Genomic DNA, 22,916 nt, shown 5'->3' with positions numbered 1-22,916 from the left:
TCTGGCAATGCAACTAGAGAATTATGAACTCAATTAATAAGCAGGTCGTTCAGCTTTCCTGCGAGATATAAAAACAATTTTCCTATGGAGATCAAAGCGGTTATAGGCTAAAAATAATCTTTTTTCCTTTAATATGCCTGCGCTCAGTAAAGATATTTCTGAATTACACTGCTTTAAATAGCTGGGAGAGCTAAAAACTGGACTGTGTTCATCACTTCTAGCAGGAGTATACTGTATGTTGGCATGTGCAGACTGGACTAAAGAAAATCAAATACCCGCAATGACTACATTGAATTCAAAGACCTATTTTATGAATTTAAAAAAAATAAATTAAACAACAATGCTTACTGAAACACTGTCACAATAAGAATGGATTCCTTTCAGGTTTCAGACCAGCGGTGCTGCGAATCAGAGGTGAATCAGGAAGAATACTGAAAAACCACAGCGTTGGACAAAGACTCACATGACCTGATGGATGACCGCTTCCTAGGAAATGCACACTACACAAAGGCATCAATATGAGCAACACCCCTGGCATTCACCAACAGCTTGTGCGTATGTGCAAGTGGGAGTAAGGGGGCACTTCATCCCATAATGCTAAGTGACCAGAAGGGCAGATGACTGTTGTTGTTTAGATTATAAAAGGTGACCTTAAGCCCCTCTACATCCTCCCACAGGTTCACACACCCTCCCCATTGTTTTAGCCACAATTAAAGTCTTTCCACTGATTATCCCAGTTGTCAGAACAAAACATCAATATCCTGTTGGATAGCAAAGATGGAATAGATTAAGAGGCTTACAGTAAGTGGTTTTCCTTACTGACCCACAGGTTTATGGGAAAATGCATCCCCTGACCTGTTGCAATGGAAAAGCAAACAGCGTGTCATGGTGAAAAGCTCAGCAGGTGTTTTCTGCTCTTTTTCTCAAGACCATCAATTCCTGTATTTCAGACACCAAACTGCCTCTTAAGGCATAAGACCCCATTTAACAACGTCCAACACATTCGTGTGTCTTTGACACAAAACAGCTCGTAAAAGAAAATTTTCCATTTTTGCTTAAATGAATTTCAACTCCAAATGAAGCAAAGAGTAGTGCCACAGCGTCGGTACTCATAAAACAATGCCTGTTTGTTACTTCTCCATTTTTGGCTTCTGACCCAAACTGCCACTTTTCCAAATCCCTGCACATCAGCCAAACCAGTCAGTAACCACCAAATCAATGAGCAGAGCCATAACAATGAAACTGTGAGCCGACAATTAGTGTCAAGCGTTCCATAATCCTTTCATATTTAAAAGAACAGAACAGACTAGGGAACTGGGGATGTGTCACAGTGTATTAAAAAAAAAAAAGCCTTCCTCAATCTATTCTCATGTTTAAGTTACTCATTCACTCCTGACTCATGACAAGCAAACCATCTCCGTCAGTATTGCCAAACTTCTTAAAACAACGCCACAGCAAGACATGACTCCAGTTTCCTGGATTAGTATTTAAATTATTACTTAAGATCAGAGTCTTTGCTTCCAAGTAAATTATTTTCTTAGAGTCCTGCCCTACAGTTTACGAGGGAATTTTTGACCACTGTGAGCGCCTCTGATGAAAGGACGCCTTAAAGAAAATGTTCTGCGTCGCTTTTTGTTGACAGTTGGACGAGTGGTCCGATGGCATGTGTTGTAAATATGAAAGTAGACATAAAGGATGTTTGTCCAGTCCAGCACACAGACAGGAAATATGGGGAGACACATGCAAGGAACTGCAAGCACCTCTGCAGTTCAATATTTAGCACCTCTCACACCTCAGATACAAAGTGTCACGGGCGAGTGTTCTCCACAAACCTTTTTTCTTTCAGAAAACATCTGTGCTTCGTCCCTTTTGTCTTTTATTCATATTTTGTCTCCCTTCTCTCTACAATTTCCCACTTTATTCTGCTTTCCTGTTTGGAGTTTTTAGAAACCACTGCCCAGCCCTTACCAGAAATTATACTGAGGCCTGTAAGAAACTCTTACAGGCCTCAGACACAGGAAGAGACAATGTGCCACAAATGTAAAGACTTGTGGCAGTGACATAAAGTAGCTCAGTGCCAAGTTAAACAAATCTTAACTTTGAGGTGTGACCTTTAAGTGACTAACAACAGCACGGAAGAAAAATCTTGACTAACTTTAAACCACCTTGTAGCCTAAAGCTCATCACTGACGTTTCTACAAATAAAGACACAGCCCTAGCTAAAATAAGATAAGCTGACATTATATACTTTTACTAGAACCATGCATTGCAGCAGTGAAATGCACAACATGCACAGCCACCTCTATGCTGGTTTTCTGGTTACTCATGCAACTTGTGAGGTGTTTCAACTCCTGAACTCACTGCGTCAAACAGCACTTGCATGACATCAGAACAGGACTTTAAGTCCGTTTACAATAAATCCACTGACTAACATCCCAACATGCTCAATATGACTCATATCATAAAAGAAGCCAGACTGTTCAGTGCATGTGGCTGTATCTACATTTACCACCAACTAAACTGAAGCTCCTTCAAGGGTGATATGAAGGAGCTTCAGTTTATATCAGCAATCTGTAGACCTCTTACAGATTGCTGATATAGAAAGGGAACATTTTGTCTTCAAGGTCAATATAGAAAATGTAGAGTACTTCACACAAGTGAAGATGGTTTCATTTAACCGGTAACCTTCTAATCTACATGATTAAAAAGCCAGTGGTATGCTCGAGTGGGGCTTTGCAAAGGAAATCCTGTCCTTATCTTTACACCTAATGGTTACCTTATCCTGCATTAGGTCTGTTATAACATTTGGTAGTTCTCCTTATGTCTGATATCTACAACACCACTTAGAGCATTTAGTCTATTATGGATCTGTTCCTCAGCCACACTTATACAGGGTTTTATTTGTTTCATGAAATCCCCTCCATCCAGCAGAGTCAGGTAGTCGTACGCTGATAAACATTTTCTTCTTGATCAAGCAAAAACAAAATTAATAAAGTAAAAGTACTGACATGTTATGCAGATCTCTATTATTTGAAGGTAAATTCAGCTTAATATTAACTAGGGTTTGGAGTTACATGCAAGACACTTAGTAGAAATACAAGTCATGGCACAAGTCTGACTCGTGTGAGAACATTGAAGAGCAGTTATTAAGAGAAGTTATTCTAGGCAACTGTGTTGCTTTATTGACCTTTGTTTTTTTAGGGGGGATGTGGGGGGTGGTTATATTGGTAAATGAAACAACCTGAGCAACTAAGGCGTAAACATAAGTCAGAACACAGAAAAACATATTTCCAACAGAACAAGTGTGACATTTGATCTAAAGACCATACCCTTTGCTTTTTAAAAGAATGGCATTTCCTTGACACGCCCCATTCAGGATGCAAAAATAAGCTACTGGAGACTACAGCAGAGAAACAGGTGTTTGCAGTGTGCATTTGTCCAGGACAATACTACAAATATTTTGTAACAGCACTCAGCAATTAGTTTGGCACATGGTAAACTTGTTTTTTCTCCGTGGGTGAATCTGAAAAGCTAAAATGGGGTTACATGAATACACCTCGTCTTGCGTTTTAAACAAATAAAGATCATCTCTAAACCAGGGACACTCGTGCCAAAATACAGACTGATTTTGTATTATTATCACTGACTAACATAAGTGCATTTGCATCTGCTGAGATTTCCTTTATTCTCACTGTGGAAGGAGGAAGTAAGAGCCAGAAACCGATGAATTGCATAACACTGCTGATCAGCTGTAAATGACTGAGTACTGGAGCACAAAATCAATTGCAGTACTCACACTGGTTGCTTAAAAAAGCACCCTGCAAATAAAAACATGCCACATTTAATTCAGTTTGAAGTAAGTTGCTACTTGTAGATATGATTTATGGAACCTTGTGTCTTCCCTTCCCTGACATCAGTGCCTTTGGCACGTTTAAAATGCTTGACTACAGATCCCATCTGGCCTTTACACTATAAATCCAGAATTAAAGCCTAGCTTAGCTGCCAATGATCTTCCAACCAGGCCATTTCATGTAGTAAAATCTAATTTACATATTGCACTTCTTATTTATAGCCATTACCGGCGGCAGTGGTGTTGACATTACCTGCGGAAGAGGAGTCATCGTGGTCGGAGCTCAGGTACCCATCACTCCTCCTCTCTGGGGTGCTGCACCCCGAGCCTCGGGAGGGTCTGCGTTGAATGTGGGGGAAGGACGGTGACAGTCTGCCATCATCAGAGTCAAACTCCCTACTGTAGCGGAAAGGCCGCCGGCTGTCCCGGTGAGCGCTGGAAGTCTTCTGGCCGTCTCTTCCCGCGATCTTTGGTGCCAACAAGTTATTCCTGACGAAATTTTCATTCAGCTCCAAATCCTCATATTCCCGGTCGCTGCCTTCTTCGTTGTCATTCGCACGCTGGACGATGGCAGGGGCCGTGTCCACTCTACAAAACACGGGCTTCTGCGGCGGAACCGGGATAGGGACTGGTTTGCCCATCTTGCCGCTGAACCTGCCTCGCTCCCGGCCGAAGTAGCTGGTGAGCCCCGCTGTGTTGCTACCCGCAGCGTGGTGCTTCATGCCACCGGGGTCCAGCGCCTTCATCCTCCCCTCGTCACGCTCGGCGTCCCGCCGCGGCGGTTTCCTGATATTCTCCGTTTTGGAAAAGGTCGACATGTCAGCGTTAAAGTTTTCATCTTTGCCTTCAAACCTTTCCGGGTCGTTTCTCTTCTGTCGGGCCACGGTGGTCTCCAGGTAAATCACCTTGAATTTCTCCTCTGCCAGAGCCTTCTGGAGCCTCTTCAGGTTGGCTTTGCATGTCTCCAGCTCGGACTCGATGTCCTCTACAGAGTTCAAATCCATCTGGGGTACTTCTCCGTCGGGAAATTCTTTCCTCCAGTGTTTTTCGAATTCCTCCTGCTCCCACATATTGATGTTCACGCGGGGCTTCACGCCCGTCGCAGTCTTGTCATGCAAGTCAGAAAATATTGAAGCTAACTGTTGTCTTCACCGACACTGTCGCGTAAATCCACGTTCCTTTCTCACTTGTTTTCCGGAAAAGAAAAAAACAAATAAACGGTATTAACTTGAGCACTTTCTGACCATCTTGCACCTCCTACACGTAACTGGCGCACGGCGCACTCCTGCGTCTAATGCAGACAAGTTTGCCACTACGCTGAAAAGTTTCGAGACTTCCTGTATCCAGACGTGGTGCGTTCAGGTGCCGCTGGGAGAATTAAAGCGGCCATGGTTTCATGACAGCATTATCCAATCAATGCCGCGGTTTCTGAAGTGGGTGTGGGCGGTATAGCCTGGTGGCAAAAGAAATGTTTAAAAACAAGCAAAAAGAAAAAAAACCCAAATAATTAAAAAACAATTATTATAAGTATGAGGGCAGGGATGTTAGAATATTATAACTCATGACTAATATTTCCACATCGATTGCTCACACTGTATCTGCGGATAAACTAACCCGTTTTACTTGAACACTATTCTTGAATTTCAATTCACACCTTATAATAATAATAATAATAACATAAAAAAAATCCGACAGGATCTGAATGCAACAAGCACTGCTAAAGGAAAGCAACCACGCTTGGTGGTGCACATTTAAAAGAAATTATATTCCAGATAAAGGTTGATCTGTTTGGTAGTTTGTATCTTTGCCAGTTCAGTCTATTGTGAAGAAACACTGCTGATCTAAATATACTGTCAACTTGTTTCTATTCTGTTGTTTGTGGTTTTCTATTTTAGCCACACTGGTGGTCTGTTGAACAAAGATGCTGAACAAATCTTGTTACAGTGTTGACACATTTGAAAAACCTTTAATGATATACAGGAAGCTCAAAAACCTGCAAGTTGCTTTAAGTGACACAAAAAAATTAATTCCTCCTGACCACATTTCAGCTGCATACACGGGCACACTGGGCAGCATGTAATGTTGCAGACCAAGCAGACCTTGAAAGCAGATGTTTGGTTTGCTTCCCTATAGCTACAGGTTTCGGTGGTTTGACATTAAGGAAGGGACGGATGCACTTTTTTTTTTTTAATCTATCAGGTAGCTTGTTATCTGTCTGCAGAGGAAACAAATATACTGCAGGAACTCATGTACAAAAACCTTTCACACGCACCTGTCTCTTCAATGCCATAACTTCAAGCACACAACCTCCTTCTCCTCCTTGTTTTCAAGCCTGCTAGTTTACAATTGCTAAACAGTGTGTTGAAAAGAAGGTCAGCTTGATTCCCCATCTTGATTTGTGGCACAGCAGAAAAACATTTATTGGACATTTAGCTGGTAAATAATTAAGTATGTCTCATTTTGAAGACTCTCCATGTCTGTGATTTTCATATGAACAGAACCCATCTCTGGGAGACTCATCTTCCATAAAAAAAAGTAAACATAAAGCATGATTATCAAAATTCATGCAGCTATGTCCTGATAATATTAAAGAAGAGCTTGGTAAGAAGCCAGACAGGAGCCTGCCAGTAAAATAAAGTGTAATGCTATACAACAGAGAAGAAAGTTATCTGTGCAGACAGAGAGAGGCGGGTGCAGGCAGAGATGGGTGCTTGGTATTTCTGAGTGCCCATTTGGATACCCGCCCAGAACTGAAAGATCATTCTCCTGAAAGCTTTCAGTGGCCATTGATCCGCACTCATTGCAGGCCTGGGGGCCTGTATTGGGTTACTGTAATGAATAGTCTACAAAGACTACGACCAGCTATGAAGCTAGATTACCAATCACAGGCCTGATACGACAAAGAAAGCATAAAACATGTGGACTTTTCCTGGTTAGTCTACAAGTTATAATAAAGACAGCTAGCTTTTGGGACTGCATAAACATGACTGTGTAGCTGATCCAGCCATACTTCTCACGCTTTACTCATTTCATTGCTTAATATTAGTGAAACAGACACCTAACAAGTTTGCTCAGTGTGTGGTATTCAGTCGACAGATACCTGAGAGGGTAAACGATGCAGAAGAGTGTGCACAAAGCTGTAATTCTGCTTTAATTACATTTCGCAGCTACAACCACACCTACCACACTGATCAGAGATGCTCAATAGATAACCAGAATGTAACAATGTTATAAAATGCCTAGTAAATTAGTTCCCTTTTGTGTGAGTGTGTGTCATATATTCACAGCTTAAATAACACCTCCAGCCCAACAAGCTGTGGGTATGTACTCTGTGTTACTATCCAACCCTTTTTAGTGAACATATTCTTAAACTTTTCCACACACCTCCATTCAAATCCAGATGCCTTGGATTCCTGAAACACTGAACTCAGATAGTGACTCAAATTCTTTGCTGCCATCAACAAAAAGAGAGACGCATGAACAAACTATCCAGCTATGTTATAATTACAGCACTTAGTGTCATTGTTCTACGGTACGGCACATGTATAATATATAAGATATATAATATTGTAAGTGTCAAAGTTGTATTGAATCTTATATCTAAAGTCTTATGGGACAAGAGTACTTGAAATAAAGGCATTGAAAGTGCACATATTGAAACAAATTGATGGGTCAAGTGTTTTTTTAAAAAAAATAAAAATAAAATAATACCACACAAGTAGAGAGCTGCAATTTTTCCTTAGTGGGTCAGCAGCTCTGTGATCAGGAGAGCTGCTGTAAAAGTGGATAGGTTCTTGTGACACATGATGCACCAGTGACACACAAGGGAGCAAAACAACTGGCTCGGACATGATTCCACCGGCTGCACCCTCCAGTATATTCTGTACTGCACCACAGTGCACGGTGTAAGGGACTTTAATCAGTGGTTGCATGATGCCCTCTTGTGGCCACATGCCCTGCAGGACTAAACGAGCGTGAGTCAAAGCAGCACACACAGTAAAACACACAGTAGTACAACATTTATTGGTAGGATCATTTCCGCAGGACTTCTAGTACAGTGAATTTCACTAGTCACAGAAATGATTCTAACAGATATATTGCTCAAGTCTAAGACCACAGCGAGACACTTTGGGACAACATAAAGATGAAAACATTAAAAAGTAAATACGCTTTCCAGGATGCAACAATTTCTATGCATCCCTTTGAAAGCAAACTTACAATACAAGTATATCAAAATAGACAGATATATTATAAAAACACATCTCACACTGCATCTGGTTTATGTGGGAGAGAACTTAGACTGTAATCGAAACGTTTAACCGAGACATAAAATCTACAAAACTCTACTCCAGATTTGTTGCACAACTGTCTCGGAAATCTCAGTTAAGGCAAAAAAAGGACAGCACCACAGATGCAACCAACGGAGTTACAGGTAGGTAGTATCAAAGGCCACAAAACAACCCCCCCACCCCTACACGTGATACAAATATATTTTCAGAAAAAGACAAACATCTACAGTTTGAGTCAAAAGTTTGCAGGTGACGATCCTCTACACAGCCTTCCTGAGCAGTAGTTGGAAACGTAAAAGGAGTGTTTAGGATGATTGCGAAGCCATCAATGATTAGGCCTAGTCTTTAATATAATAAAAATCTAGTTGATTTAATGTAAATATGTACAATATCATAAATACTTCTCACAATAATATAGTAGTCTCAAGATCAAAGACTGTCACAGTGCCTGCACAAATGTTCTTTGCATAGTTAAGTGATTTTCCGATAGTGAATGCATAAAAACCTAAATCAGTTTGTAAAAGATGGTATCTAACCTGCAGGATTTCTGCTGTTTTCTAACAGAGCAAAGTGCAAAATCTTGATACAGTTTGCTCCTGTGGCTAACACATAATCATGATTGCTGTTAGCCTTAACAAACAGTTCTTCATGCTTTTATGATGGCACTTGCTACCAAGGTTTCTCGCCTGGTGGTTATAAATGCCTGTTGTTTCTCATAATAGGCTGCCTCGTTAATAAAAGTAGGATAGACCGTCCCGGAGCCTTGGTAGTGGATGGTTTTTCCATCAAATGTGTGGAACATTGGGTCACCAGGGTTCAGCGGCTCCCAGTCACAGTCCTGCAACAATAACAAGCAAGAGCCACAGGGAAAGTAATTTGAGTATGTTGTTTAAACTGAAACAATACAGTCTCACGTCATCTAAAGAAATCTCATTTCCTCCTTAAAGCAGCACATTTATAGACTCAACGGTCCAAACATGACATGAGGGCTAGAGATTGAAGGTGAGAGCAATTCTAAATTTTAATATTTACCTGCAGGTTGGGGTGAACCATGGCTATGATGTTTCCATTGGCATCTCGGGGGTAGTCGATCCACTCGAGGACTCGGAAAACTTCAACTGTACAAGGAGGGAACTCCACACCTAAACAGCACAGAAAACAGAGGGAGTATGTGAGTGGATTGGGATAACATAATAAAAGCTGGAGTTAGACTGAATTCCCAGAGTTAATGTCCCCGGATTTAGAACAAGCCTAAAAAAAGAAATAAATAATTAAAAAAGAAGAAGAATAGATTTAAATAAACATTTGAACAATATTTAACAAACTGTTCCAAGGGCAGCTTTATTATAGGTCCTCAGAAGGGTATAAAAGCTGTAGTACCTTAAGACGTCGAGTCGAGATATCTCCTAGACGACCAGTAGATCAAACATTAACATTAAGTCAGTGCAGAAATTTATCTTCACATGGAAGGTAAAGCCCCACTCTTACAGGTGAAAAGTCATCTGCATCACCTAGCGGTTGTTGAATTGAAGTTAAAAAAAAAAAAACAACAAAAAAACAACAACAACAACAACAACAACTCACTGAACAAATGCACCTTGCTTCCCAATTGAACTTGTCTGTTTTTTATGCTACTATACCACACTTGACTGGCACTGTGGTGCAGTGGTTACCAATTTAGCTTGAAAGCAAAAAGCTCCTGGGTTCAAACCCAACAGCCAGTTGGGGCATTTGTGCATGGAGTTTGCTTTGTGTGCTCTTCCTGTGCTTCTGTGGGATTTCTCCAGTTTGCACCCACAGTCCAAAGACATGCTTGTTAGGTTAAGAGGCAATTCTAAACTGGCTGCAGGTGTTGGTCTCTTTATGACAGACTGGTGAAAGGGTGTAACCAAACTTTTGCTAAGATGAATAAGCAGGGTAAGCAGAAGAACACTGATGGATTTATAATAGTTGCCTGATCTTTATAGAACTCTGATTGGCCGGAGAAAACCTGAAAACAGAGCTCACCAAAATCTTGTTGTCTACCCCTTTCTTTATTCAGCTAAATCTAACTCATGATATTGCTATCAAACAGATAAAGATAATATGCATTATATTACCTCTGCATTATTACGTATGTAGATTTTTCACTCTGGACCACAGTAACGAGCTTAGTAACATTTTAAAACTTGGTTTTGATTTTTTTTTTTTTTTTTTGAAGTACAGATTAGTGGAAAAAAAAAAAGACGTTACCTTTACTTTATATTAAGATGGGCATAAAATACACAGTAAAACATAAATCAAACTAATGTCACACAATGGACAAGTTGCCAAGTTTTCATGAGATTGTTCCACTGTGATTTGAAACCAAAGTGTCCTTGTTCAACCTTAGGAATTATACACAAGGTTTGGTAATGTTTGGCAGAGCTCCGGCATTAGGCAACCAACTTCACCTGCACTCAGCTGTATTCATATGCAAGTAGCAGTGCGGAACAGGAAGGACAAATGCTTCTGAAGTTTTAGTTTCCCTGCTTAATGGGGGGGGGGGGGCTATCCTTCTGAGCAAGCCTTGTATAGCTAAAGGACTTGTTGCATCATGCTGCTCAGCTGCAAAGCGCAGGAACACCGCTTCAACACCATGCCAGAACATTCATTATCACCACGGTGGTCCTAAGAGAGAAGACTACCACCCCAGTGCCAGCCAGTCCCTAATGACATGGAAACTGACCAACTCCCAGTTAGTGGCCCTTGCGGGACAGTTGGGGAAACCAACAGCCTGCAATTCTGCTTGGGACAGATCGCTTGTTTACGTAAAGATATGAGGGAAACGCTGCCCTGCACCTAAACACTGAGAACACTCTTTCGTTTAGGGGGGGAGAACGAGCTGAGTGGAGGTACACAGATAAATTTAGAGAGCGAGGACTAGGTACATCTGGATGAGTCAGATGGTCACCCATGGGCATTTTGTCACAAAATGTTTCTCATCACAGGGATGCTGACAGATGGTAAACAACTCATTTTTCTATTATATAACACATTATGAATCACACTTGCTGTTTTTGAGCCCAAATTCTGAACACAGTTTAATACTTTCTAACTTCTGTAAGAGCTACTTCAGAGGTCATTCATTCTTCACACGACGCTGCAGTGCTATAACCCTTTAAAGTCTTGGGACACAGCCTGTTGTCATGTAGCTAAATGTGACTACAGCTTAACACTTCAAGTCTCACCTTCATTAAAGAGTTCAATAAAGTCCAGAGCATGTTTCAGTATCACTCGCATGGCTTCAAAGATGTTGCTTCTTAAAACACCTTGAGGCTGAGGACCCACTTCCAAACCTGCATAGAAGAAAACAATCAAATGATTCATCTGCAAGTAAAAGAGATTTTCTACCAGCTGAACGTATACTCCAGTTAGATATGTTAAACGTGTAAGGGCTAAGGGCTAGCTGGGATTTGTCGCGGGTGGCACACAACCAAACATGACTGTACTCGCTGCAGTGGCTGCTCTGCAAGAGTCAGTAAAAGTCATACACGGTTGCATGCTCGAGAATCATGGCTACACAGAAAACAGGCACAAGGGCCCAGGTTTCATTTAGGAAACTGAAATGACAACATTTAAAAGACCACAAAGACATACAAAATGACCACAAAAATGTGCAAAATGAGGAAAAAGCATTGAAAATGGCAAGAAAGTGATGAAAAACCACAGAGAAAACAAAAAGAAATCCAAATAACTGCGATACGACCAAGCGATTAAAATAAATGCGATCGAAAGACCTAATTACCAAATCAACAATTAAGAAATGATTCACACTTTATTCACTTTGGGGTCATTTTTAACCCGAGGACAACACAAAGGTTAAGCTTACAAGTGCCCATAATGATATTTGTTATTTTGTACACTGTTAGTCTGTAAAATATGCTAGAATCACCACAAAATTGACCACAAAGAGACACCACACAGCCAAACACCACCTACAAAGCAACTAGAAAGTGCTGAAAAACAACAGTTTGTGTCATTACGTGCTCGGGGTTGAACCCCCTTCTTTAAAACTATGGCTTTAAAACCTGGTTTTCTTAATCCACCTCTGCCACTGTCCACAGATAAACTTGGCTGGACTACAGAGACTCACCAACAGGGTGCTTGGCGACAGAGCGTGAAGTGGAATATTTCAGAAGAGGATGTTCATTCATCAGAACAAGACAACTGGCTGGAGCCATGGCTTTCTACAAGACAAGAGAACAAGAACATCATATAAAAAGCAGATAAAAGAAAGCCAAACACAAACGCACAAAGGCAAAGGCGTTACGGTCGTGCTTGATAGAATGGAAAATGAAATCTACACCAACTAACGCTGTATCAAAAACGACTGTGTGGAGAATGAAGTTTAAGCTGGTGGGCTATCTTCGTTTGTCAGCAGAGGCTCGAAATCCTTTTCAGAAGGAACACCATCATAGTGGTCGCCTCCATCATTAAATTAAAAGCTGTTTCTCTAACATTAAACTGGCAGCGGTTCAGATCATCTGCCGAGGGGTAAATCCTTCAAAGTATGAGACAGAGTAATCGGTACCGTACTAGACCTGAGCCCTTTTCTACCTTGTGCGTTTGCGATTATCAATAAACACGAGCAAAAGCGTCTGAAGTCACAGCATCTAAACCGGAGGCATTTACTAAGCTGGTGAATATTTATGAAGTCTATGAATCCTTATATAACTGATGTCTGTGTATCAGTGGGGCAGTTTACAGCTTTAAAACTTAAGAATGCCTTTCCTGTGAGGTGTATTGTACAAAAGACATGTTGCTTTTGGCTTCATTTCTCCTCCCTGCAGGTGCTCACCATGGATTGTTATTAAGAACAAGAAAGGAATGCAACAGCTGGCATTTTAAAATGGAAGTTAATGTAAAGTAATAAGAGGAGTTTGCCTTGTTATTACCATGAAGCAATGTGAATTTTCGAGGTTGTATTAATGTCTTAAAACAAATTATTTATAAAGATTTGCTGTCTCTGGAGCATTTTACGCTTCTTTGTTAGTTCCCATGTGGGATTTAATCAATGTAAAGCTGTGGTTAAACATACAGTTTATCACTAAAATATTTGAAAAGTCCAACACTGGACAATGTCCTGATCAGCCAATAGCCAACACTGTTTTGGGCTAAATGATACCCAAACGCACTGTTGATTATTTTGGCACCTTTATCCCATTTGGTAGTCAGCAAAGAAGTCCTGTGTTACAGTAAAGTATGAACAATTTTGGGAGGGCAGATCTAGTTCAGCACCATGTTGATTATGCTGAGACCTTCTGGTACAGCAGCTCTCCACAATAAACATGCCACAGACTCCTCGGAGAACAAGCTTGTCAGGGTTACGTCCAAGATTTTTGGACACATTCAGATCTGGGACATTTATAAAATCCTTGTAACAGTGGAAAGAAGAATTTCTTGAATTAAAGTTATGTTTTACTGGCAGAATTATAACTTTTGGTTACACCAGAGAAAGTCAGGTGTTGTTACATAATTATTACAAAGTGTTGACTAACGATATTCTCTTTCAGATTAAAAGGTTCCAAGGCCAAAAATAAATGTATAGACTGCTGCAGTGCTCTCAAAACAGTGACTTTACCCTTTTTTTGTTAAATCCACAATCAATTAGAGCCCTGTTTGTTTTGTTGCTCTCCTTAGTCATCACTATTAAGTAGCTTTCATTGCATGTGTTTGTGTTTTAGTCGGTTTTGCTTGGATTGAACATCTGGCATCTCCTCCACTTGTCCCTTGGGAGGCCCACTAAAAAGGGCAGGAATAAAAAATAAGCATTTAGTTCTTTTTATTTTATTCTCAACAATGTAATTATAGTTCATCTGTATTTACTTTACTTAATGCTGTCAGATAAAATCCATCTTCTAAGAGAGGCACTGAACATCTAATGGTTTTATTTGAAAAAAAAAATATCAAGAAACCATCTCCGAAGGCTCATTTGGGAATTTGGCTGAGAGTACAAAGACAACAGGGATCCTTCTGGGGTGTTTGGATGAGCCTAACATGGATGGATTTACATCTCTCAACTATCTCAACTAAAGCTCAGCAAACAGATCAGCCTCAGACAGAGGTCAGAGAACGACACAGGTTGAGAGGTTGAGCTACATCTCGTGTTTCTCCATATACTGCACAGTGTGCAGCACAGACTATGAGTGGAACAATCATGCAGTAATATTATACAGTCATCAGTGATGCCTGCTGAATAATGATATATAATTTGGACTTTCTGCAAATACAATGGCAGCACTTGATGACAGTGATTGTTTTATCTCATTTAGGTCTCAGTACTCTTTTTTTTTTTCATGTTAACCATCAATCGATTTTTAACAAACTGCAAATCTTGCCAAACTACTCTTTTCATCACTGATTAAGTTTGCCAGTCATTACAGTTGAAGTACGTGGTTAAAATGTCTCAACGGTTGTAGAGAAAAGGTTCCACAAAAGCTCCTCTCAAATACTAGAAGTTACTGGATGTAACTACAGTTCTGTGAGCATAAGTGTAGCGCCCCAACAGGCTTCACCACTGTTTGTGTAAACTGGTCAGAGGGTGGTCAGATTTTAGGGTGTGATAGCTCTTCTCATAAAAAAGTCCCTACAGTGTATATGTGTGTTTGTATTCTCAAGGCCGCCACCTTTATGTAGTTCATCATCTGCAGATTGAAGTGGTCTTTGGAGCTTTCCAGAATCAGAGTGCAGCCCATGTTGGATGTCGTGTTGTGAAGGTCAAAGATGACATCGTAGGCCTCCGGGCTTCCTTTGGGACCAAATATCCTGTTGATCTCCTGGGCTCTCAGCACCTCATAGGGCAGGTCGTTTCCACCTGGGGCACTGCAGGGTGTGTGCAAACACATAAAGCATTATAGAGCCGCCACAAGCCTAACTATTCACATACTATCACACAAGTCAGCTCAAAGAACAATGAATCATGTTAATTATTTACACAAGAGTGTCCTACATACACTTTAACCTAACGGTTGGCTAAAAGGGAAAAGGCTAGTATGTCGGGGTTAAACTCCACATGCAGAACGTCATGGTTAAAGAATTGGCAGCCATGAAGTCAATGCTGGGAAGCAATAGCTGCATTCAGTAGGCCAGTGGCCTCCTTCTGTCAAAGTTAAGAAGAAACTGTATTCATTAACTCCAAGTCTTAGGATCTTTCCAAAGTGTATTTTGCCCCCGGGCCTTGCTCTGACCAGAGGACGAGTGCTGCCCACTTTCACGCTCTTTTAAAGCATTTCAAAACACCAACCAGTCTAGGTCATTCTCCACGCTATAGCAGAATAGCACCTCTACTGTCTGTGTTGTTTTGCCTCCCCCACATCTGTCATTTACTCCCTGTTTTCAGAGACTGTCCGGTATTGTCTGGACTGCTGGGAAATAAGCACACAAGCACAGTGTAAGCAGCAGCTGATGAAGTGGACTCCCAACATTCATCTGAAGGGGTCAAGCGGGTGCTAATTTTGAGAGAAGAGCGGAGATGTCATTCTATGCAAGGGGAGGGAGGGGGGATGACATCATGATGAGCTGTTTTTGGAAAGAGTCTCCAACTGTTTAATCTTCTTATATGTTGCCTTCAGAGAGGCCAAATAGTGAACATGCTGGAGAGCGCTGAAGAAGATCTTAAAGTGTCAACTGTACGATGATGTCGGAATGCTTCACTCATTCGGTTTGAGCTCTGGGCATCACTTCAGCTTCACTGCTAAGAAATTATGTGTCACCTCTGTATATGTGAAGCGCTCAATTCACTTAAGTGATATGGTGCTAGCTGCACTCCATTAAAAAGGCCATTACAAATGATGAAGGATATTTTTCAATGAGAATTTTAGGAAAATGTTATGCAGCAATAATTTTAAAACTGTACTTCAGTAAATGATTACAGATGACAGGGAAAATGCACACCATAATAACACTTTGTATGATTAATGAATAGATGCTGTTATCCAACCACATTTCTAAATGGGCTGTGTGCACGAACAGACACAAGGGATCACAAGGGCCAGCGTTTGCGTAAGACTTCATTTTATGGTGTAGTGCACATGAAAAAGAACAAACAAACAAACTAAAAAACGTCTTCAATCATTTGCAGCTCGGTCACGTTCCGCTCACGTTTTTCCTGCAGGCCGACAGTCAGCTGAAGTTCGGGAGGAGGGGACTTGCTGCTCTGCTCTTATTGGCAGAGGGGGACACGGAGGGGGAGACGCCACCGATGGTAAACACACTGGTCCCAGCTTACCTGCCATAGTACAGCTTTGATGTCCACGTGATGGATCATATTTAAAGACATGTGCAGCCCCCTTTTCTTTCTTACGGATACATTTATATGTCGCGTTGTGTTACGTTGACTCATTTGTCCGGTACAGCGCACACATGCAAACGGCTATGCCAATAATATTGAATAATTGTGCAGTCATTACATTTTTCCACGGACTGTGGGGACATCTTCCACTGTTTGGTTGCGATTAATTAAGACAAACATCTCGTATGCGTGGGTGCCCTTTCTTTAGCTGACCCAGTTCAAAATAAAGCCAGTAAATCCTGACGTTACATCTCTTACACGCCAGCAGGAAGTTACCATTCAACATGTAGTTCAACAGAGACTCCAGAGGCGTACCTACCTTAGGTTTTCTGGGGTGAAGGCTCGGTTCAGATCCGTGTCTACATATCTGGTGCACTTCTCCACAGCCTTGGGATTGGTGATAAAAGGTACGGCCTCGACTCCCTTCCTCTGTATTTCGGTGCCGTTCTTCGTCCACAGGTTAACGAGCGTCACGCCTGACATCTCGTTTCCGTGCGTCCCTCCGAAAATCGCCACTCTCCTCGCCTCGCTGAAGCGCGCCGTGTTGTTGTAAGAAGACATGCCCGGGTGGTAGTAACTGTGCAGAGTGTGGATGAAGACACACTGGTCTCCTTGGCGTAAGAAGCAGAGGAAAAGTTCTCCAGCTTGGAGCTTCGCAGCCTCGCTGTTTAAATGCCTGTTGACGCCGCACGCTTACGTAACGTGCCCGCTGGGTTGCCGTGGTCAGTCACTGTGCGTGGAAAAAACAAAGTTGAACACGGACAACTGGGGTTGCAGGCGAAACTCCCGTTAACCAGGTTCCTCCCACTGTTTACCTGTCACCGTCAGAACTGAGGACAAGACGAGTTTCCGGTGATCTTCTTTCAAAATAAAACATTACTTACATTAAGTAGTCATTTAAAGAGGGATGCCGAGATCCAAAAAGAACATTGAAAACCCTAAACCTATAAATGTCCGGATTCTAGTACTTTCAGTTGTCTTTTAATGTGTACTAGTATTGGTGAGGCCAAATAGTGAACATTTTGGATACACACACATCATAACTCACTGTGTTAAACTGCACTGTAAAACCTAATATTGTGCTCACTTAAAAATTAAATTGAACAAACTCAGTTTTTATCACCTTGTTATTAACATTCGGTTTAGTTAAGTTAGTAATTTCATTCAAAAAGCTGATCAACTCAAGTAAACTGGAAATTTTGCTTTTCAGTGGAGGAATGTAACATTTACTCTATTCCGTACTTATACGGATAAGTAAGTAAGTAAGTAAGTAAAGTTTATTTATTAAGCGCTTTTCATAGACAGGTAGTCACAAAGCGCTGCACACAGAGATTAAAATAAACAGTACGATAAATAGCAAAATGCACAATATACACAATATAGAGTTTAAATGTAAATTAAAATATAAAAATTGGTCAACAGAAAGCTTGTTTAAACAGTAAAGTTTTTAACAGTTTTTTAAAGGATTCCACAGAGTCAACCAAACGTAGTTGTAGAGGTAGACTGTTCCACAGCCTTGGTGCCACAGACTGAAAGGCTCTGTCCCCTTTCGTCTTCAGACGTGACGGATAATAGGCTGCAGCTCACATGTTGAGCCTTTGGCTTTCCTTTTATGCCTCTCTCTATTGCCGCTTTGCTATATTTTATTCCATTATTTGACTGTTTATTATTATACTGTATATGTTTTGTATATATATGGTTTGTATATAAAACATACACAGCTGGGTTACTTATTTGTAAGTACAACTAAAATTATTAAATAGTAAATTTTTTATTTGCTTTTTCTCGTTGCCCTTTTCTTGTGTGTGTTTTTTGTTTTTTATTTTTAGACAAAAACAAAGAACTAGATTGAGAGAGCGCATCTGAGGTCATACCAGGGGTCTCCAACTCTTGTCCTCGAGAGTTATTGTCCTGCAGCTTTTAGATGCATCCTTGTTCCGACACACCTGAATTAAATGAATGGCTTTTTACCAGACCGTGATGGCATGCTGAAGAGGTAATTCAACATTTCATTCAGCTGTGCTGGAGTAGGAATGCCTCTAAAAGCTGCAGCACAGTAGCTCTTGAGGACAAGAGTTGGAGACCCCTGGTTCATACATATGCCATCATAATTTTAAATAAAACCATATTAAGTGGTTTTTTCATTAACATTAAAGCATGACTTAACAGAGAAACAGATAAAAGACAGTCTCCCTTCAGCAGAAGGATAAAATGATATGGTTTGAAAATGCCATGTCCCTTCTTTCCTCCTCTCTCGCAAAGATGTTCATGGCCTGCACGGGTGTTTCTGGAATATGCTGAGCAAACTTAGGAGCAGCTGGAGAAGATTCAGCTTAAGTAGTTATTTGTGGCGTCGCTGTGATTCTCATTCGTGATACTCTGATGACTGATTTGGTGAGTAAATGTTTACTCTTATGCAAGCTTTTTGTGCCTTCTCGCAGTTTAGCACCAGGTTTTGACCTTGCTAGCTAGCTAGCTAGCGTTAGCCTAGCTTTCGTATGACCGATGCTTGTGTGAAAACCTTATGTAAAAGTCAGTGAAATTTAATGTGGCTTTGAAATGGAAATGTAAACTTAGTAATTACTAGATAAGAGAGGAGATTAAAGTTTTCCAGTGTTTCCAGTCAGTAGCGGTTTTTACCGCGGTAAAGTGAGCCGTCATTTGTGAGCCGCGGTCAAGACACCTACTGTACCTGTGTGCCAAGTTTCACCCAGATCTACTGTAATATTACTCAGAAATTAAAGGAAACTTGTATTCAATGCAATACAGCCAGTACACTACAATTATGTCAGCTTTCAAAAATTCATTAAAAATCTTCTTTAGTAGTTGAGGTCCAGCTTTCAACACATTCCTCTTCTGGGATACCTACTGTACCTGTGTGCCAAGTTTCAGCCAGATTTACTGCAATATTCCTCAGAAATTACAGGAAACTTGTATTGACTCTAATACAGTCAGTACAATAGAATTATGTCAACTTTCAAAAATTCATTAATAATCATCCTGAGTAGTTGAGGTCAAACAACAACATGGTCATCAATATTTGCTCAGAAACTCTCCTTCATTTATAAGATGAATCCACTACAAATAGTCTTCTGAAAAAATATTTTAATTTGTTTCAATTTTTAAAAATATCTTCTTAAAGATTACCGCAAGGTTTAGAATGGAATATGTTTTACTTACTATACAGCGGGTGAGATGATGTAATTAAAAAGCAGGACACAGAGGACAACAAAACTGTGATGAACTAAAAGAGAGCCCTTTATTGTGGCTGATGGAAGAAACTTGAACATACAACAAGGCAAAAGCAATAGGTTACAATAACTGTAATTAATCCTGAAATGGGCGAGACTAAACTACGACTGCTATTAATATTACTGTGACTATGACAACACTACTACAGACCTGAACATGATGGCGACCAGCAGTATGAGATAAAATATGAAGGGGTACACCCAAGACTTGAACATGAGAAAGGAAAACAGACTCTTAAAACAGGAAACATGACGAACGTATACCTCACATTAACAAACAAGGGAGATTGGAACGTAATGGTAGGTGACACGAAAGGATCTATGTAAACAAAGGAGTAAAGACTGAGCAACTATGAGCTGTCAGGGATAATTAGAAGAATGTAACAAAGTATCGCCAAATTAAAACTACTAACTAATAACAGCAAAAACAAGAATTACATACATTGATCAATAGTAATCTGAATCAACAAATACCAAAACGAATGCAAAAAGGGTTGGGTCACAAACCCAAACTGCGAGAATCACATTATTTTCTAAATTTAGTGTAATTTTTTTACAAAAGGAATTAAAATGAAAAAGAATGCAATACAAAATCTTAACGAACAAGCTCTATTTACATTTCTGAAATACATAACCTGTATATGTACACATACAAAATGTATAAAAACAATTTGCATCTGTTCCTTAGTTTCTATCAATACAAATAAGAATTTACATGACATTATTCAACCTTATATACATTTTACAAAATAAATACAAGTATTTATTTTTCACAGAGGGCGCACTGCAGCCTCTGCCTTCTGAAACAGCTCAGTATTCATCTGCAGGCACTGTGTGTGAAACCACCTTGAACAGCTGTCACACTGGATCTATGAATTTTCAACAAACCAAAAATTAAACAAAAATTCTTTAATCACGTGATTTAACATTAATATCTTTATTAATCTGCCATTAGTATGTATTGCATATTTTTTTTCCTTATCAAATATTCAAAATAACTAACACACCAAGCCAAAAATAATTACATGCAAGGCTGAATTTCCCCTCTTCCTCAAAACAAAAACCAAATAACAAAAGCAACTATACACAATAGATTTTGTTAAATAATATCCCCAATTACAAATCTGTCTTACCCATTTGGTGATTGAAGGCCCTGGAAAAGGTGGTTTTGGAGTTGAACACATGGTGCAATTGTTTTCTACCTCGAACACTATTACAAATATAGTAAAATTAGTGATTGACAATGAATATTTAAATACAAGTGATTTCTTTGTGCTATAACACTTCACAAACCTGATGCTCCCAGTATTTGTAAAGCAATTGCTTCACGCTGCTGTACCATTGCTTTAATTGTTGTTTCAAATGTCATTTCTGGTATTTTGGGAAAGGACTCCATGAATGCCTTTGCCATCTATGGAAATAGCAAAATATTCAAAAATAATTTAGTCATATTCCTTTTCTATAGCAGACTCAATTTTATAATGCACCATCAGCACAAAAATATTTGAAACTCATGTCTTTGTTGCTTTACCAAGATGACAATCACACCGCAGCTATTTGTGTCCTTCTGTACTGGGTGCTTCAAAACTCCTCCTTTTAACTTGATATCCACCCAGTCTTGTTGATTGCAGTATGCCTCATTTTGAAGAACTCCCTGTGCAAGGGTTATACTGTCATGTGAGGGCCGTGTGCAGGCAGGAAAAGTACCCAAAATGCAGATTCACGGAAACAAAAGGTGAACTTAAGTACAGCTTTAATGCTGGACGGCAAACAGAAAACTGTTCTGAACTAGAATACAAAATGAACCCACTCGGCACGCTGGCAGGCATGCAGGCAGGTCATTACCTTATTTTGAATGTTCAATGTCAGCACACATAATTTGAAAAATACTCTACTATAAAACATTTTGGAATAACATGTGGCTTAATTTAATGCCACATTCTTTATTTATGGGAAACAAAGACGGTCGAGAGATATCACTTAGACAAAAACTACAATAGCACTGGCTTTGAGTACTGTATTAAATCGTCTATAGTAATCACAATTCACTATTGCTATAATTTACACAGTCCCAAAGCCAATAGGGCTGCACCACCAAAAAACACACAGAATAAAAAGTTTAATTCAACTGAAAAAACAGGGAAAGTCATATATAATTAAAGAAAAAACAAAAATCAACCTACACGTTACAAACATAAGCTGCTAGGTCTAAACTGCTAACGCAAGTTCTTAAGGCCAATGACTGACCCATCTACCATTGGGACACATACAGTTTACTTAATACTGTGATTTAACACAATATTAAGTAAAATAATAAACTAACAACCAACTTGTACTTTTTCATGCTAAAATGTAATTACTGAGGCACATTACCATCCCGGCCCACCGATAAGGCCTGGCCTACAAATTTGGAAAACACTGCAGCACTATAAAAGTAAATGATAATTTATTCACTTTAATTTTTGAAAAATAGAATTTACCTGAATTTTTGTGCTGCCATTTTGGATTCTTCAAGCTCTCTTGTGTTGCGTGCTGGATCAACAAGGTAAAGACAGCTGTCTGCTTTACTTGGGTACTGTAACCGAAAAGATAATATAATTAATTCTCTAGCCAGTAATTACAGATAAAAATATGTCTTTTATCATGCTTGAGAGGTTTGACTATAACTTGTTTGATCAGTTATTACAGCTGATTATTAAAATGAGCCCAGGAAAAGCAGTTATAAAAGATATTATTACATCAATCCCCATCAATCCCTATTATAATAAGTCAAGCTGATTTACAGATTCCATTTGCTATTATCTTATTTGTCCACACACGATTTACTACAGTCAAATACCTTAAATTTCAGTTTTTAATGGAAACTGATAGGAAACAATTAGTATTACAGTATACGGGTATTTGATGTGCAGGACTTCATATTGGGACATCAAAGACACCACAGATCTGGGTTTGATGAATCCAGTTGTCTCAGAAAGTAAAAAATGTTTCCAGGGATGAAATTTTATTGCACTTAAAGGACATAATTTGAAAAACAAAAACCTAATTTTTCCATAATATTGTGTTTTTATTTTTTCAAAATATGAATTTTCTGAAGGGAAATTTGTGTTAGTACTAACCAGTAACTTCCAGTGAACATTTCCAACGTTCACAAACGAAACAATTGCGTGGTAGTTATCAAATTTGACCTGTTAACAAAGCATTAATACAATGTA

General features: G+C 39.7%; 2 protein-coding genes across 2 annotated transcripts in view; both read right to left on the bottom strand.

Moving 5' to 3' along the window:
- Window positions 1-5,149, bottom strand: part of abr (ABR activator of RhoGEF and GTPase) — a 126,510-nt gene extending 121,361 nt beyond the window's left edge. The window contains exon 1 of the mRNA XM_087847177.1: window positions 4,104-5,149. Within this exon, the coding sequence (XP_087703303.1) occupies window positions 4,104-4,920 (817 nt within the window). The 5' untranslated portion in view covers window positions 4,921-5,149. The remainder of the gene's footprint in view (window positions 1-4,103) is intronic.
- A 2,709-nt stretch (window positions 5,150-7,858) lies between these two features.
- Window positions 7,859-17,260, bottom strand: aspa (aspartoacylase). Its single transcript, XM_006799434.3, has 6 exons — window positions 16,770-17,260; window positions 14,787-14,982; window positions 12,254-12,347; window positions 11,349-11,456; window positions 9,172-9,281; window positions 7,859-8,977 (listed from the first exon to the last, which is right to left on the bottom strand). The coding sequence occupies exons 1-6, from the start codon at window positions 17,009-17,011 to the stop codon at window positions 8,786-8,788; spliced, it is 942 nt and encodes a 313-aa protein (XP_006799497.1). The 5' UTR covers window positions 17,012-17,260; the 3' UTR covers window positions 7,859-8,785.
- Between the last annotated feature and the right edge of the window lie 5,656 nt (window positions 17,261-22,916).

The sequence above is a fragment of the Neolamprologus brichardi genome, chromosome 10 (assembly GCF_056152115.1).
Source record: "Neolamprologus brichardi isolate AB-2024 chromosome 10, ASM5615211v1, whole genome shotgun sequence".
In the NCBI taxonomy this organism is placed as follows: Eukaryota; Metazoa; Chordata; class Actinopteri; order Cichliformes; family Cichlidae; genus Neolamprologus; species Neolamprologus brichardi.
Note: the sequence above shows the minus strand (reverse complement) of the source record. Positions and strands in the feature narration are given on the sequence as shown.

Excerpts from the sequence above, each read along its gene's own strand:
- aspa (XM_006799434.3), bottom strand. The coding sequence starts at position 17,011 with ATGTCTTCTTACAACAACACGGCGCGCTTCAGCGAGGCGAGGAGAGTG. Across the intron at positions 12,348-14,786 it reads AGATGATGAACTACATAAAG|AAAGCCATGGCTCCAGCCAG; the intron begins GTGGCGGCCTTG and ends CTTGTCTTGTAG. Across the intron at positions 11,457-12,253 it reads TGTCGCCAAGCACCCTGTTG|GTTTGGAAGTGGGTCCTCAG; the intron begins GTGAGTCTCTGT and ends TCTTCTATGCAG.